This window comes from Microtus pennsylvanicus, chromosome 2 (assembly GCF_037038515.1).
Source record: "Microtus pennsylvanicus isolate mMicPen1 chromosome 2, mMicPen1.hap1, whole genome shotgun sequence".
Lineage (NCBI taxonomy): Eukaryota > Metazoa > Chordata > Mammalia > Rodentia > Cricetidae > Microtus > Microtus pennsylvanicus.
In genome coordinates this window covers 39665368-39682720 of record NC_134580.1, presented here as the reverse complement: position 1 = coordinate 39682720, position 17353 = coordinate 39665368, and the positions used below count along the sequence as shown (strand labels likewise).

Sequence of the window (17353 nt, the reverse complement as noted above, 5' to 3'; positions counted from 1 at the left end):
CTTTCAAATCATTACAGAGCCCCTGCCGCTTGGTGGGGTGCAAAGGAATAATGTGAGCCCTGTCAGAGTTGACTGAGTCCCCAAAGCAAGCTGGACCAATTGGAATTCTCCTTACTAAAGAGGGGCTGGAAGATGACTCAGTCAGTAGAGTGTTTCCCAACAAGTATGAGGATCTGAATTCAAGGCACCCAGGGCCCGCATTAATAATTAAAACAACAAACAAAAACTGGTCAAGAAAGTAAATTGTCTGTAATCTCATGGCTGAGAGAGTGAAAAAAGGTGGGCCCCTATGTCTAATTGTCTAGCCTGTGTGACTGAATTGATGAGTCCCAGATTCAATTGAGCCCCTGAATGAGGGGCCTTGTCTCAAATATAAGGTGGAGAAAACAAGAAAGACACTTCATATTGTCCTAAGACTTATAAAAGTACAGACACACATGTATACACACACACACACACACAGAGAGAGAGAGAGAGAGAGAGAGAGAGAGAGAGAGAGAGAGAGAGAGAGAGAGAGAGAGAGAGAGAATAAGAGAGGAAAGAGAGAATTGGATATTGGTTCTGGGTTCAAAAACAGAATGATTAGGCTATCTTTCGATTAGGCCCACATTTATACCTCAGACTTGCAGAAGAATACATTCTAGGAGACTGATTTATGAGCACTCCTTCAGCCTCTCCCACTCCAGGATTCTACAATGGCCACTGTGGAAGAGTCTCTATGCTGCCTAAAAAGCTCCAGATAAGCATGAGGAGGTAGGTGTGACTCCATCTAGAGATCAGCCCAGGGCTCTTCCAGAGTTTGAGAAGGGACCTGGAGGAAGAGGGCAGCAAGAGACTGGGTTGTCTCTCTGGGTGTGGCTGAGCTCAATAAACTTCTTCTTCTTTTTTTTTTAATTTATTTATTTATTAAGGATTTCTGCCTCCTCCTCGCAACTGCCTCCCATTTCCCTCCCCCTCCCCCTATCAAGTCACCCTCCCTCATCTGCTCTAAGAGCAATCAGGGTTCCCTGACCTGTGGGAAGCCCAAGGACCGCCCACCTCTATCCAGGTCTCCTAAGGTGAGCATCCAAACTGCCTAGGCTCCCCCAAAGCCAGTACGTGCAGTAGGATCAAAAACCCACTGCGATTGTTCTTGAGTTCTCAGTATTCCTCATTGTCCTCTATGTTCAGCTAGTCCGGATTTATCCCATGCTTTTTCAGACCCAGGCCAGCTGGCCTTGGTGAGTTCCCGATAGAACATCCCCATTGTCTCAGTGTGTGGGTGCACCCCTCGCGGTCCTGAGTTCCTTGCTCGTGCTCCGTCTCCTTCTGCTCCTGATTTGGACCTTGAGATTTCTGTCCCGTGCTCCTCTGTCTCTGTCTCCTTTCATCGCCTGATGAAGGTTAATATTCATGAGGATGCCTATGTGTTTGTCTTTGGGTTCACCTTCTTACTTAGCTTCTCTAGGAACATGCATTATAAGCCCAATGTCCTTTATTTATGGCTAGAAACCAAATATGAGTGAGTACATCCCATGTTCCTCTTTTTGGGTCTGGCTTACCTCACTCAGGATAGTGTTTTCTATTTCCATCCATTTGTATGCAAAATTCAAGAAGTCCTTGTTTTTTACTGCTGAGTAATACTCTAATATGTATATATTCCATACTTTCTTCATCCATTCTTCCATTTAAGGGCATCTAGGTTGTTTCCAGGTTCTGGCTATTACAAACAATGCTGCCATGAACATAGTTGAGCATATACTTTTGTTGTATGATAGGGCCTCTCTTGGGTATATTCCAATAAACTTCTGATCTCACAATCACTCCTGAAATGCAAGGTCAAAATTTTAAACCGTGGCCTTCCACAAATAACTCTCTGCACGGGAACTAGATTCCTTAGGTGGAGAGGCAGCCTCGGGGACACTAACCCTGAATAGCACCAGACATGCAAATATCTGGTTGGTGCAGCTTTCCTGTCAGGGCCAGGCATTTCTGGACCCCAAATTTCAAAGCTGATTGTTTGGCACCATGCTCACCTAGCTGGATAGGTATTTCCTTCTTGTGGTGGTTTGAATAAAAATGACCCACATAGACTCATATATTTGAATCCTTGGTATCCAGTTGGTGGAACTTTTGGGAAGGATTAGAAGGTGTGGCCTTGTTGGAAGAAGTGTGTCACCAGAGATGAAGGTGAGCTTCAAAATTTCAAAAGACTGCACCATTTGTTGTGTGTGTGTGTGTGTGTGTGTGTCCCTGTCTGCCCTGTGGTTGTAGATTAAGATATGAGCTATCAATTATTCCCTCACTCCACTGTTATGGACTCTAACCCTCTGAAATGATAAGCCAAATGAAATGTTTACTTTTATGAGTTGCTTTGGTCATGGGGCTTTATCACAGCAATATAAAAGTAACTAAGACACATCCTCTGTCATTTGAATGTTGACCATTACTCCCCTCCCCTTGTCTAAAGTTAGCTGTCAGGTCCTGGGGAATCCATGCATTGAATTTGGTAGTAGTGATCTTGAATGAGGAACAACTAGACTCTGTTTCTGCTAGTCTCCGGTTGCAATTTAGCACTTCCTCTTGCTTAAATGTAGAGGGTAAATCCCCCAAATTTCACCAGTTATGATTGCAGACTGGTGTCTCAGCACAGCTTGGGCAGTGGACACATGCTGGCCTTTGCTTTGAAATTGCATGTATGCTGGGGCCTGCCCCAACCTTCCCTTCAGTATACTTATAAGAAAGTTTGTCCTATGATTGATTGTTGGATAATCGCACATTAGTATAGCCAATTCCTTCGGTAATACTAGAAATTTTGTTCTATACATTTAAAACTTTTGAGAGGGCTCCAAAGACTTCTCAAACTCACATGTGGCCTCAACAGGTACTGCCTTCCCTTGGCCTCTGCTGGGACCACACAGAGCTGTAGAAGAGCTGGCCCCATCCCCACCTCTCTAGCCTTGCTTTCTGCCACAGAGGATACTAGGTCACCTGGCCATGTCCACATATCAGGTTCCTCGTCTATGCTGTGTGCTGGTACTCAAGCTGGACAATGTGTAGTTGACATCTCCTTTCCTTCTGTGCTGAGACTGTTGCCCTTTTGTCATTTGGGGTATATTTATGTCCTAAACAGAAGTGTGCTGAACTGTGGCTCTACCATGCTATAGATTTTGTGTGTTTATAGCACAGGGTAGGAAGTTCAAGGAAAGTGAAGATACTCCAAGATAAGTAACAGTAGGAAGTAAATGCTGAGTACCTAGTGACTTGCTTCCAAGAAAGTGAAAAGCAGAGGAGCTCCTTGGTAGTGGAGAACCCCAACATACATGATCCTGGCTGAAGACCAAGCTATATCTCACCTTGGAGAATCCATGCTGTAGCACATGTCCTTGGCATGTGGCAAAGGCACCTGAAGGCTTGGAAGATGACTCAGTTGGTAAAATACTTGCCCTGTAATCATGAAAACCTGAATTCAATTCCCAAGAACACAATCTCCACAATCTCTCTCTCTCTCTCTCTCTCTCTCTCTCTCTCTCTCTCTCTCTCTCTCTCTCTCTCACACACACACACACACACACACAGAGAGAGAGAGAGAGAGAGAGAGAGAGAGAGAGAGAGAGATCTGACACCCTCTTCTGACCTCCACAGGCACAAAGCAAGCACACATGAAGTATAGTCATGCAAACATCTATACACATAAAACACTTTTTTAGAAAACCAGGCATGGTGGTGAATGCCTGTAATCTCAGTGCTAGGGAGATAGAGATGGAAAGATCACCGGGACACTCTGGCCAGTCAGCCTAGCCTACTTGATGAATTCCAGGCTAGAGAGACACTATGTCTTGAAAAATAAGTAAACCATAACAACAGCACAGAGATTATTCTCTAGACTCTAAGAGCACAGCTGTGCACCTCCACAACAAGAGGCATTGATTTCCATGGCCATCCTCCTGATGAGAAAAACCCTACACAGCTCTCAAGTGAGTGACCTTCATGGAAACACTTAATTCTGAAACCAGCTTCAAGTAAGAAAGACCTGCAAAAAGACACACAATAATAAAATAAGACACAGCGTTCTATCATGAAGTATTCCATGATACAGAGGAAACACTAAGAGAGAACCAGCGCCATCCTGCTGGTGTCCGACCCAGTTAAAAGTGAGGTACTAGTGTTCGCTTTTTAGAGACAGTGCCCCAAGGACCTGTAATGGGGAGTCTCTGGAGTGATTGAGCAATGACTTGGATATAAATTGAACCTGCTCCAAAAAACTGAAACCCTCACGTGCTTAGTCCTCAGTACAACTAGGAGGGCACTGACCATGAGTGGGTTTACTCCATCAGAGGATTCAGAACTGAATGGACTGTCTAGGGGTGGTCAGCCATAGAAAGCGGGGCCTGATTGGGAAAAACGAAGTGCTTTTCAGGTATGTCCTTTCTGGATATTCATTGTCTCAGCTCTTGCTCTTTCCTCCTGGCTGTCATTATGTGACACTTTCCTCTCCCATAGTCCTGCTACCATGATTGCTGAACCATAGGGTCACTGTGGTCAAGTCAGCCAACCAGACTGAACTCCAAAAACTGTGTGCTGAAATAAACCCTCCAGATATTTATGTCAGGGATTCTGGCATAGCCACAGAAAACTGACTGAAACTCACTACACATAGTCTATAGATTTTACATTAACTACAAAATGCTTAATAAAGTGAGGAGTTACAGCGTTTTCCTCTCATCACTATGGTGACCTGCTATGGGATGCCTAGTGTGTAGCTAGGCTGACTACACAGGAGGTTCCTTAGTACAGAAAAAGATGTGTCTGTCAGTTTGCATAGAAATGGTGATCGTTTAGATATATTGGGCTAAAGGGATGTAATATGTAAATTACCTTCACCTGTTTCTTCTTTCTTCAGTATTACTACCTGAAAGTTTAGGAACCCGTATGACTGACAGTGCCATTTCTACTGGCCAGTACCAGTCTGTGGCAAAGAGCTCCAACAGTAAGGGGCACACAGGGGCTCTGAGTGTCATGGGTAAAGCTCCACCCCTTCCTGTTTCACAGTGTCCCACACACCCTCACAGGGAGGGAAGGAAAAGACACAAGCCACTGCAAAGTTACAAATTTATTGGTCTGGAAATAAATACAAACATGTCATTAAGAAACTGCCCTGGAAAGACGTGTACAATGGTTTCTTGTCCTCTTTCAGGCACCCTGGTCTGGATCCCTGATCTTTCTCTACAAGGCTGGAGGACGCTTCCATGGTAGGAGTTGGTGGGTAAACTGGTCCTTGCCTCCCACGCCTCCTATAGGGCGTGACTACCTTCCTCACCAGGCCTTGATAACTGACTTCCAAAGGTCTAATCTGACCACATTTCCTATAGGGAAGTCCACGGTTAGCCACGGTGAGATTCAAGACAGTAGTACAGGGCGTGGGCATTAGGCTGGCATCACCACTAACCCGGTCAGCAGGAAGGGCAGGAAGAGGGGCAGCAGGAGAGGCAAGTGACTTCCCATGGAATGTACAGCTTCTGGAACCACCTTCTCAGCCCATCCCCCACCAGAGTACATGGTTCACTCTGAAGAACCAGCAATGGGCCAGTTGAGAGACATTTAGTTATCAAGTTTAGAGCCAGCCCCAGATGTCAACGGGAGCATTCACTGAAATCACACCCACCAGATTCTAGCACTTGGGTTCTTCTATAAATCACCCAATCCTATACCTACTGCAACCCCAGCCCTTCCCAGTTTAGAGACTCATCCCAGACAAGGATCATTGTCACCTGTTGAGTTCTCTGTCTCAAGGAATGCAACTACAAATCAAAACCACCTTCCCCGGGAACAAAGGTGTAACCCACTCATTCACACTGTGGGATGGGAGCCAAGGACAGTGGGGCAGATAGGCTGTAGGGCAGGAGTCTTAAACCACTGTGACATCCAATATTTGCTGGATCACTTTCTTTACATAGCCCGGACTTTTTTTTTTTTAACCAGTCTCCCCTGCAAATTAAAAGGTTGTCAGAAAAACAGGCTGTGGGTTTTGGCATCCAGAACTTTAAATCCAATTCCTTCAAGTGAACTGTATGGACTTGGTTTCTTCTACCTGCCCTAGATCCCACCTCTTTCCCTCCTCATCTTGTTTTTCCTTCTTAAAATAAGACTCCCAACTTCCCTGCCTCACTCCTCTTTCAAATCAGAAATAAGTTTGTTTCCAGGAAGGAGTTTAGTGGGTGAGGAAACAGGAAGCAGGGGGGAGGGGCTGGCAAAATGCCCGTGAACCAGGATGCTGCTGGCTCAGCCTGGGCTTGGGCTAGGCAGTGTTACAGGTCTACTTTTCTTAGTTTTGGCAGTTTGTTGTCTGAGGATAGAGAGAGGGGCCACCGCGGCCACTTGCTAGCAGAACAGAACTCCGAACTGCTTCTTCCTTTGTCCACCACCACCCACTCTGGTCCCGGGTAGCAGCCTGAACAGCTTGGGTCTGCCACCGCCAGAGTTCATTTGTAGAAAAGCAGCTTTGGATTAATACCGCATTAGCGCAGGGTGGCGGGTGACAGGCAGGGGTTGGGTGCTAAGGGAGAGCCCACCAGTCCAGGACGACTGATGCGCAGACCGCCTAGCAGGACACTTCCATCGACTTGGGCCCGGCATTGTTCCCAGTGGCACCCGAGTTGGGGGTGATGTTGAGGCGGGCATCTTCACTGGTGTGGGAGCGGCTCCGGGACCCCTCGCTGGTGTGGGAGCGGCTGCGGGGGCCCTCGCTGGTATGGGAACGACTGCGGGGACCCTCCAGGGATGTGACGCTGGATCCAGAGGCTGTGCGGGACCGCATCAGGCGGGTCATGCTGGCAGAGGGCACTGGGAACATAGAAAACAATGTGGTTAGGATATGGGAAGCCTCTACAGGTGTGGGACCGTAGCCCTGTCTCAGCCATGGTGTCCTTCTAAGAACCCAAATGTACGCCCCTTCCCTATTGCTTTCATTCTTGGGGCCATCCACCTTCTATGTTCCTCACAAAGGACCTAGATTTGGGAAAGGCATACAACGATCACATGGCGAGAGACCAGAGCCATTATGGGTATGAGCTACAGTCTGTTATGTGCTTATTAGCTGGGTAGCTGCAGGAGAGTCACTTCTGAAGCTTTCCTGTCCCTGTCTGCAAAATAAAGACCTTCGTATGGTCACAGAACCTTCTCTGCAACATACTGTTAGGAGGCAGGAGAACATGGAGGCCAGCAAGGCTAGTCTCTGCCCATCCCGGGAAGGACCCAAGGTCTCACCACATGGTTCATATGGAGATGTTAGCAGTCTGTCTACCTTCTAAGATCCTGCTAGCTCTCAAGCTCCAGCAAGACACCGACTGCCCATGACACAGCAGGGGACTGACAGAATAGAACAAAACGATCCTCACCCTGTCTGGGGTTCCAGCGCTTCCCCCAAATCCATGCCCACTTAAAACCTCAGAATACGACCTTGTTTGGAATACTTTTTAGAGATACTTAGTTAAGAAGAGATCCTTCTAGATTAGGATGAGCCCTAAACCAAAAGCAGTCTCAATAATAATAATAATAACAACAACAACAGCAGAGGGCCAAACCCATATGGATGGAGACTGGTGTGATGCAGCCACAAGCCACACAAGGCCTCTGACTGATGCAACAGAAGTCAGCAGGCAAGAAAAGGTCTTGCAAAGTAAGCCAGCCCTGACCACACTTTGACCTCATACCTGCAGCCTCTGAGGCTTGTTGGAAAATGCATTCCTGATATTTAAGTGTCCTATCTGGGGGGGGGGGTCTCTTAGGATACTCACTGGGGGGATTAATGCCACTCCCCAATGAAGCAGTGCCCTAGAGCAGACACCCACATTTGGATAACTGGATTAGTCCTTGCTCAGTTGAATTCCCTTCTTAAAGAATCGATGTTGTTTCCTTCCTTCCTTCCTTCCTTCCTTCCTTCCTTCCTTCCTTCCTTCCTTCTTTCCTTTCTGTCTTTCTTTTTGGTAAGGATCCATTAAGTCCAGGCAGACCTCCAACTCTATGTGTCTGAGATGACCTTGAACTCACTGAACATCCTTCTGCTTCTGCATCCTAAATACTGAGGTTACAAAAGTGGACCACCACACAACTGACAGCCCATTTTTAATTCAGGAAGAACTGGGGTCAGTGCACATCTGTGGCTCATATGTTTTTTACCCTGAGTCTTTATTTCTCCACCCAAATCCGTGAGTCCTGATGACCTCACCAGGAAATGGTAATTTCCTATGACATCAGGCACACAATGGACGGGACCTATGAGGCCAGCATCACAGGAAGACACTCTGTGAGCCAGAACCTCCTCTTTCAGCAATGCCTTTGCTGTGGCTCTTACTAGTATCTCTCCAAGGCCTATTTGTCAGACTGAACTGGGAGACAGAAGTGAGACAGATTTTGGGAACAACCAAGGCCTAACTTTTGCTTCTTTCCCTTCCAGAATACACAGCAAACAGGCTGGGATACACCCCCAGCAAGAGAAACTGGACTACCTGACAATTTTCACCCATTTCCACTAGGGAAAGCATGCTGGGGGAGGGGGAGGTCCACAGGCAAATGTGTTCTGTTGGTGAGGGACAGCTGGGGACATGGACCTCATCTGAGGCACTCACATCAGGCTGCCTCACTCTGTCTTGCTGAGAAGCAAGTGCGGGTGAAGGCCCATGGGGAATTCATAGTGCTTCACCAAATAGGCCCATCTGTTTCTAAATGGGTGGGTGGTGTAGGGAAGAAACACGAGGTTAGACTTTTCCAGATAAGAAGTTCGCATGGATGGTAACTCTAAGCAGCAGGCAGGAAGAGCCGCAAGAACTGCTTTGGGCCAGAACCGTAACCAACACGTCAATCAACCAGTGTCAACCAAGGCAACCCAGCCAAACCTGTGAGTCCTGGTCACAGCTTGGCATTTCTGAAAAAAGAGGCCACATGGTGACACACTTACTCTTGAAGCAGGAAGAAAGAAGTCCCTAAAGCAGGCTGCTCGGTCCTTCAGTTCCCTGACTTAATGACCTAGCAAAAAGGTGGTATGCTTTTGGTCTCAGGCACTCTGGTCTCTGTTACATGGAGCTGGGGCTTCACCAGCCTTTGGGCCCTCCCATGCAGGATTATTGTGATGGTTAAATAAATGAAGGGAGTGGGAAGATGTACTAATCTTCCTCCCCACTTTTGCTACAACTCTGGTCTTTTGAGCAAGCATGTCAAAATTAGGGGCATTCCTTGTTCATCTGTTGGCCATTGTTTTTTGAAGGGGAGAGGGATTTAAAGGGACAGTCATAGCTTAGGATAGCCGTTCTTCTCTGTAATCCTAGCACTTGGAAAACTGAAGAAGGAAGATATTATAAGTTCAAGACCAGCCTGACCAATAGGGAGGGATATTCTGTCTCACTCCTGTCCTCAAATAATCATTAAATGATTCTCACGCAAAACTAAATAAATGTCGGATCCACTGTTCATGCACACATAATGGCGTCTCATTTAAGGGGCTGGATACACGACGAGGTCTCCTGAGACCACACTGCTCAGAGACACTGTCACCATCTTAATTGTGTCGACGTCCTATGTGATGTGGGCTGCATGGAAACCAAATTGGTTGCTGATTCATTCCTCATTCAGCCAGCGTGGTTGTGATGGCTCCTTTCTCAAACCTGCCTAATGCTAAAGAACTAAAGCTACCCAAGATGACCGAGCCCCCTCCACCCGCCCCATACCTCTAGCTGGGACATTACCATCCCCACATCTGCCTAGTGCCCAAAGTGTCATACTCACTGTATCCCATGCCCTGCACAAAGTACTTGAAGGCTTCAGCCAGCTTGGCGGGCTGTAGGAAAGAGAGGGAATATGCGGTCAGTTTCTGGAGGTCCAGATCAGCATCGGCCATCTGTCTCTGCAAGCCAGAGCTCTGTCCAAGGCAGAGCCACCACATTGTGGTGTTATAGTCTCTCTGTCCCTCTTTTCTGGGCTTGAGCTCCCAGTAGCCCCTGGCTAGATAGAGCAAGACAACCAAGATTCTGACCCCATGGCCAAGCCAGGTTTATCTGGCAAATCTCTTAAGCCTGCGGACCTCAGTTACCCAATCCCCCAAAGCTGCTTGATGGAGATCTAGTAAACCCACAGTTATAAAGCACATTTTATGAGAATATATGCATAAACTGCCATTAGATGCCACAGAGAGGGAGTGGGGAAAAGGGAGTTCTTAGGTCACAAAGGCACTCACGCCCCACCAGTGGGAGGCGACAGGTGTTGAGTGAGAAAGCCACAGTTTCACTCACCTGAGAGATCTGCGGGAGGCCGCCACAGTCTGCCATCTAGAAGGGAGGGAGGCTGGTTAGCACTGAACACCTAGATCATAGCTGCGGCAGTCTGTGCTCTGCCCCTGGGTTACCCACCCGACTCTGCTCTAAAGGGGTTGACTGTGGGTGGGTGCTGCTGTTGACTGTAATCCCTTATCTTCCTTGGTGACTACTCCTTGATGCTTACTCATAGCAACAAACCCCACAGAGCACTCCATGTAACCCCTGAGAGCACACCTGGATCAACTATGTCACTTAGGGAGCCAGGGCGGCTTATGGAACTTTCAAGATCCTGGCCTCCAGAGTATACCAGGGGGGAGATCCTCAGGAAAGAGCCTGAGCCTGTGGCACAACCCAGGCACAGCTGCCACTCACAGGTGGCTTTAGGGGTGCAAACAGCCCTGACTGCATGCTGTGGGTTTTCTGCAGAACTCTAACCCAGCACAAGGCAGCAATCACACTGAACTCAGGGGACACTGCCAGAGGAGGCTGCCGAGCCTCGCACCCTCTCACTACACAGGGGTGTGGTGTATTCCTCTGGTGCAGGGATGTCCTTGCCCCATCCTAGGAAAAGGAGACTCTGGTCCTGTGTCCCAGTCTGTCTTCCTCCACCTGCATGTACAAAAGTACGTAGCCCCCCTGCAGTATGGTCCCCAGAATGGACCACTTTGTTTTGCAACCTCAGATTGGCTCCAAGCTTGCTTGCTTTCTTAACTAACTCCCTGTCTCCATGTGTCCTTTCCTTCTTCCCTTTCAGAGGCAGGGTCTCAAGTACGGTCTAGGCTAGCCTAGAAAAAAAAGGTTGTGTCATCTGGGAGGGCCTCACACTTGAGATCCTCCTGCCTCTGCCTCTGGAGTGCTGGGAATACCGGGATATGCATGACACCCAACTCCAAACCCTCACTCTCAAGACTCTTAGAACAGTCCTGTGTTTCAACTAGCTCGGCTCAGGTCTGAAAACATTTGGGGGCCTCTAAACTATGCCAGCTGCAGCCCTGCTGTTGCTCATACCTTGAGCAGGGTGGTCTTCGTGGGGTCCAACTTGGAGTTGCATTCCACCTGCACAAGAGGAAAGACTAGGTGAGTGCTTGACTCATAGCTGAAGTCAGGAGTGCCCTGGTCTCCCCTGTACTCCGCCCCACCATCCGGAACACCCCCGTCCCATCAGTCATGAAGAAAGAAGGTGGGCATTGGTTTGTTCAACACCTGCGATTTTGGAGCCTGGCCCTGCCATGACTAGTTCTTTGTGACCGGGAGACAAGCCAAACAGGTTACATCCAGCTCTGTGGAGCACTGGAGAGGCAGAGCAACGGTCTGGACTCTAACAACCTCATGCCACACATCTCCCCAGGTGTGGGGATGTCCGGAAGCAGGCATTCTCTCTGTATCTCCCTAACACTGCAGGTGAGAATTAGAGGGGACACCGAGGCAGAAAGCTCTGCATGATCCAGCTCTAAGCATTGCTTTTCTGCTAAGGGAAAAGCCCACCTGTTGCCGAGACTGGGGGAGAACGCCTAGCCATGAAGCCTAGCCTTAATCCTGCCATGTAGCTGAGGTGCCCTGGCCGGGCAGCCAGGACTGAGGGCCACACTGAGAAGCTGACCTGAGCTCTGCTCCAAACCTGGCATGGCATTTAAACAATATCCTTGCATTGGGAGGGAAATGCAGAGAAACTCATACAGATGAGCATCCGGGGTCTGCTGAACTGATACCTACCACAGCATCCACGGCAGGAGAGTTGTCCCCAACCACCAGCAGAGCAGGGCACCTGCACAGGACAGGGAAAGAGGAGTCATCCCAGGAACCAGCTTCAGGTTCCCACACGCTAGACTCTGGGCTGCAGCAGGATTCTAAAAGGCTACTTAGATTTCCTAGCACCTTTTGCACCTCGATGTCCCTACATTAGCATCCTCTGTTTTGAACTTTGAATAGAGTGGGCTAGTAGTTTTTTCTATCTTGGTAAAAAAAAAAAATTCAGCCCAATGATTCCTGTGTCTTAATGCTTGTTCCAAGGCAACCTCTACCTGGGGAAGGAGGAATAGGAATTTTCCAGGGATTAAGAGAACAAAAACAATCTGGCATGAATGACAAAGAAAATGACACTGACCAGATCCACAAGTATTCAACAGTGTGGTGCACACGGAGAACCATAGAAAGACACCATCACTGCCAGCAGAATGTGTCAGCTGCAACCACTGACTACTAAATATACAGAACACTCATGCCAGGTCCTGTATCTTTCAGCTCTAGGCTTTGGGAAGCACAGCCTAACTTAGCCACTGGTGCTGAATGTGCTTAACAGAGGCAGTCAGCCTCCTGATTCAAAGGCTCCAGTTATGGTCGCAAACTCCCTGCTCCAATGTTGACTCCAGCTACACAAGGAGAGGTTTAAGTCAGATCACTTGGGTAAGATACGGTCAGTCATCTCTACCAAAGTGTTCCACCCTACGGGGGCATTTCTGGTACCCAGCAGAAGCCTGCACCAGCAGCCCTGAGTGGAGCATGATAGCCTGGCCACAGAGGGGAAGGAAGCCACTCACTGCAGGGTGACGGTGTGGGTTCCAGGCATTGGCCGCTCAATCTCCAGGTCCCGTCGGCTGTAGACAACATGAACATTGTTAGCATTGGCAGACCTGTCCCAGAAGCCACTCCCACTATGCCAGTACTGGAGATCCCACCTTAGACCATTCTAGAAGAAGACCCACAGATCATCTTTATGAGGTTCATGTAGCTCTCAAAACCCCAGGACCACTTAGTGTCCATAAAAGTAATTATGAGTCAACAGGTCTCATTCGTTTCTAATGAAGCCTTCCTCATTTTTCCTGGAATTTATCAGTGTTAATATTATTTCTACAGGAAAACAAAGCAGGTATTCACTAAATGTCTCTGCCTCCCTGTCCCCCTACCTAGAGCCCCCACCCACCACCCACCATTGCAAAAGCTCCAGAATGGCCTTCTGGCACCCCTCCCCTCTACTCCTAACTGGAGGCTGTCTCCAGCAATTCTGAAGCCTCAACACAAGAAGCCATCTCTAAAACTCAAACCTGTCCTCTCTGTGTCCCAAAGCCTGCACTAGTGTCCCACTGTGCTAGCAGAGGTCCAGGGTGGACCTGGTCCCTGCATGTGAACACTTGACCCCTCTGCCCTCTGAAGTTCTGAGACCAAAGCCAGCATTGCAGCATTCAAATCATACCCCGCCATTTCCTAGCTGTGTGACCTTGTGAAGAACACTAAACCTTTCTGTGTTTTGCTTCCTCTCCAGGAAATGGTCTCAGCCCCTTTCCATTGGCTGCTGTGCAGGCACCAGTTCATTCCTGTGATTCCCACTGTCCATCCAGGAGCCCACCCCCCTCTTCTTGGTACCCATTTGCATCTTCAGACAGCAGTGAGAATGCCACAGGTCTTCTGCACTGAGACGCTGACAGGATCGTGAAAAGAGCATCAAAGCCCATCAGAGATGCTAAGGTCATTGCAAATGCAAACTCACTGTGAGGAGCTTAAGTCCTAAGCACTGTCCTAGGTTAGATGCATGCAAGGCTCACTCCTGGCTCCTGTTCTGGAAGTACAGCAGAAGTGCCTCTGCAGGCTGCGTGAGTGCGCCTTCCAGAATCCGTCACTGATTCTAATAACCCTGTGTAGTCCCCTCCCCAGGAAAGCTCCTAACAAGGTCCTCAAGCTTCCCAGCAGCCTCCAGGGTTCTACATACCCACGGTTTCTGTTGCCACAGCAGCTTTTACTCTTAGTTAGCCTTGGGCACAGGCCTCAACTCTCCACCCTGACTGCTCAGCTAGTTCCTACTCACCTGGTCCCACAGTCTGGATAGAAGCATCAGACAGATCCTGGCAGAGCTCACTGAGTGCTAAGGGCCAGGCAGCATCCACCCAGCATCGTCCTCCCCAGACTCCACTCTACTAACCTCCAGCTGTACAGCCCTGGTTTTCTCCTCCACTGCAGGCCTGCTGCAGGAGGCAGATGAGGACCCCAGTTAGACATGGCCAAGCCCACCCCTGCCCAAGGGCTCTTACCTGTTGTAGGCGCTGATGAACAGGTGTAGGTTGCTGGGGTTCATATCATTGAGGATGTGCTGGCGGTATGTGTGCACCACCTCCACGTTGTTGTGCATCTCCTCCTGTGGGGACAGAGGGAAAGGCTTGTCATTGCTCAAGCCCCAGCGGTAGGGAGGAAGAGCATGGCTGAGGCAGAGACAACTGTGATGTAGGTTCATGGCATGTCTGTGGTGGTCAGTGCAGACTACTGAGTGACAGCGATGGGCACCCAGAAGGATTCCACCAGGGAGGTCCAGCTTTCCCTCAGGAGCCTCATCTAAACTCAGGATTCCTGCTTCACGGTAGACCTCTGAGCGATCTGTCCTGTCACTTATAGGATCAGAAGAAACGTTTGTCAGCAAGGAGGCTAAGCCATGACAGACACCTGGGGGATCTGACCAAAATGAACAGCTGCAACTTGGGGGCATCGGCCAGATTTCAGGGACTTGAGGACAGTCTGAACTGTGTGATGATACCCTCGAGTTGCTCGGAGTCATTTCAATTACAAGCTCAGGGTGACCCCAAAACAAAGGGGGATGTTTTCTGCTGCCCTGAAACTCAGGGGACATCAAAGTGTCATCACATTCGTTACCTCAGCAGCGGAGAATGCCCCATTCAGAAAAGCGATGCATTGCGGAGTCTGGGCAACCAAGGGGTTTTCCAGACATTGAACTTGAATGTGAGCCAAAAATACATATCCTCTCTCATCCCATACTCAGCCACAGAGAGTATGGGACTCAAGGACAAATCTAGAGTGACAGAGAGCAGACCAGAGGTGCCTGGGAGGAGAAGAGGTTCAAGGACACAAGGGGTGTGTGAAGGACACTTCCGCCATCTTAGTCACTCTGAGGTCTGATGGATTTGATCAAATATAGGCCGCACATTGTGCTTCAACAAAGACAGGTTATCGAGAAGCTCCACCCCTGGCTGAGGAGCCATTGGCTGTTGATGGCTGCTGGGGGGAAGGAGGAGGATCAGTTTTCTTCAAGGATGGTGCCCCAGGTAGGCTGCCCATGCCAGCAGATAGCCCTATACTCTTGCTTATAATAGCAGCCCAAGCAGGATCTAGTAATTTTTAAAAACACACACATTTAGTTGGGAGGGAGATCTGGAGGGGAAAAACTCAGGGTACATTTGATCAAAAGATCTTGTACACATGTATGAAATTCTCCAGAGGGGTGGGTAGAAAGCAGTGTGAGTGGCTTGTTGACTGTGAGCTGATATTACACAATTCACAGACTCCAGCCTGGGTCACCCCTTGATTGTACCTTGTGTGTGCCACCTGCCCATGTGGCCTTGTGCCGGGTGCCACATGGTTAACTGCTCGGCGAGGACAGCAAGATACCCCCACCACTCACCTTGCCAAAGAGGTGGGACACGACCATGTCTGGCAGGGCTTGGGTCCATCCTGAGATCTGTGGAGGGAGAACGAGGAAAAATTGGCAACTGGAACTTAGCAGTAGAAAAAGAAAGTCAGCCAGCTCAGGGCCCTGGGGGCAGAGTAACACCTGGCTCCCTGAGCCTCACCCAGGTCGCCATGACAGCCTGGCCAGAGCTTGGCTCTGGGATGGATGCCATAGACCAATTTAGTACAGACCTGCTCACTAGCTTAGCACTATTGAGAGGTAAGGGGGAACTTTTAAAAGGTTGAGGTCCACAGTAGGCCTCCAGGGCAGGGAGGTAGTTTATTTCATTTTTGCCACCAGCCACAAGCTGGCCTACTGCCATGACTTGGTTTTGCCATAGGGACCAAACCCTCCAAACATGTGAGTCCACACAAACCTTCCCTCAGCAGAACTCAGTTATCTCACACAACCGCTTGTGTAGCAGAAAAGCTTCTGTCTCTGGTCCCCTTCTGAACCTACAACCCAGGGCAGACCAGGCCTGGCTTTCCATCCAGTTCCTCCCTCTTAGAGCCTACACAGAGGAGACATCCAGCAAGTGGGGTGGAAACACAGCCTAGCGAGGCCAAGCTTACCCTGCTCCCAAGTCCTCAGTACTGCGGCCCTATCACCCCAACGCATGACCTCCCTTCTCCACTAGGCAGGGTACACTTGGCCCTAATTCCTCCTCCTCCATCATCCCCCAGCTTCTCCCCTCCAGTCTGGTTTCTGGTCTGTGAATTCCTTGAAGTCTCTGAAGTCACTAATGATTCCCACAGCACCTCCAAAAAGACTGTATACAGCAGGATCTAAAAGCCCAGTAGTTTTTGCAGCTGATGCTCAATAAATGTTCAGACTATGACATAAAATCCAAACCACCAGTTATACAACAGGAGCTGTATAAATGCTACGTGTGCACTGTGGGTACTTGACAGATAAGTCAGATATCACAGGTAGCCCTGTTTGGCTAGACGTGGTAAGAAAGATGAACATTTGACCTAGGATCCTGGACTGGCTTGACGGCTGCCTAAAGCTAAAGAGCACCAGACTGGCTGAAGGCCCTGAACCTCAGGTCTCTTGGTTATAACTGGAGGTGTTAAAAACCATGCCATCAGGACATAGCAAGGCTCCCACAGTAAGGATCCAATATGGCTGCCAGGCATCACAGACTCTGGCATTTACGCCTGGCATACTAAAGCCCCTAGGTATGTCCGTCCCTCTGGCCTTGACAGGCATGGGGAATTCATTGAAACCACAGCCTGTCTCAGCTGGAGGTCAGTGCCCCAGCCGTCCTTGTTTGGCTCGGAACAGCTGAGCAACAGCCAAGTGGGCCCAAATGGAATGTCCCTCTCTGGGCTGGAAAATAAAATAAAAACCAGGGAGGATGCTTTGCTCCTGGCTGCCCTACAGGCAGAGACAGGACTATCAATGCTTTAGGAAGACTCACAGCATCTAGCAGACAGGAAGTGGGATGGGTACAGTTCATGCCTGCTTTCTCAACAGCTGCCCATACTAACAAAACCACCATCCCAATCAGAGACCAATCACTCCAGCCGGAGCGGCTTTATCCCACCCTGATTGGAAGCTTCTCCCTATCCTTGGAAATCACTGGGGACTTCACAGGAAAAAGAAAAGCAATAAT

At 49.0% G+C, this 17353-nt stretch overlaps 1 protein-coding gene across 1 annotated transcript in view; it reads right to left on the bottom strand.

The window, feature by feature from the left end:
• Positions 1-5077: 5077 nt before the first annotated feature.
• Positions 5078-17353, bottom strand: part of Ndrg1 (N-myc downstream regulated 1) — a 40283-nt gene continuing 28007 nt past the window's right edge. Inside the window, exons 9-16 of the mRNA XM_075960881.1 lie at positions 15688-15744; positions 14309-14412; positions 12824-12880; positions 12000-12051; positions 11295-11342; positions 10263-10298; positions 9760-9811; positions 5078-6822 (exon numbers count right to left, since the gene is read on the bottom strand). Of these exons, the coding sequence (XP_075816996.1) occupies positions 6581-6822; positions 9760-9811; positions 10263-10298; positions 11295-11342; positions 12000-12051; positions 12824-12880; positions 14309-14412; positions 15688-15744 (648 nt within the window). The 3' untranslated portion in view covers positions 5078-6580. The remainder of the gene's footprint in view (positions 6823-9759; positions 9812-10262; positions 10299-11294; positions 11343-11999; positions 12052-12823; positions 12881-14308; positions 14413-15687; positions 15745-17353) is intronic.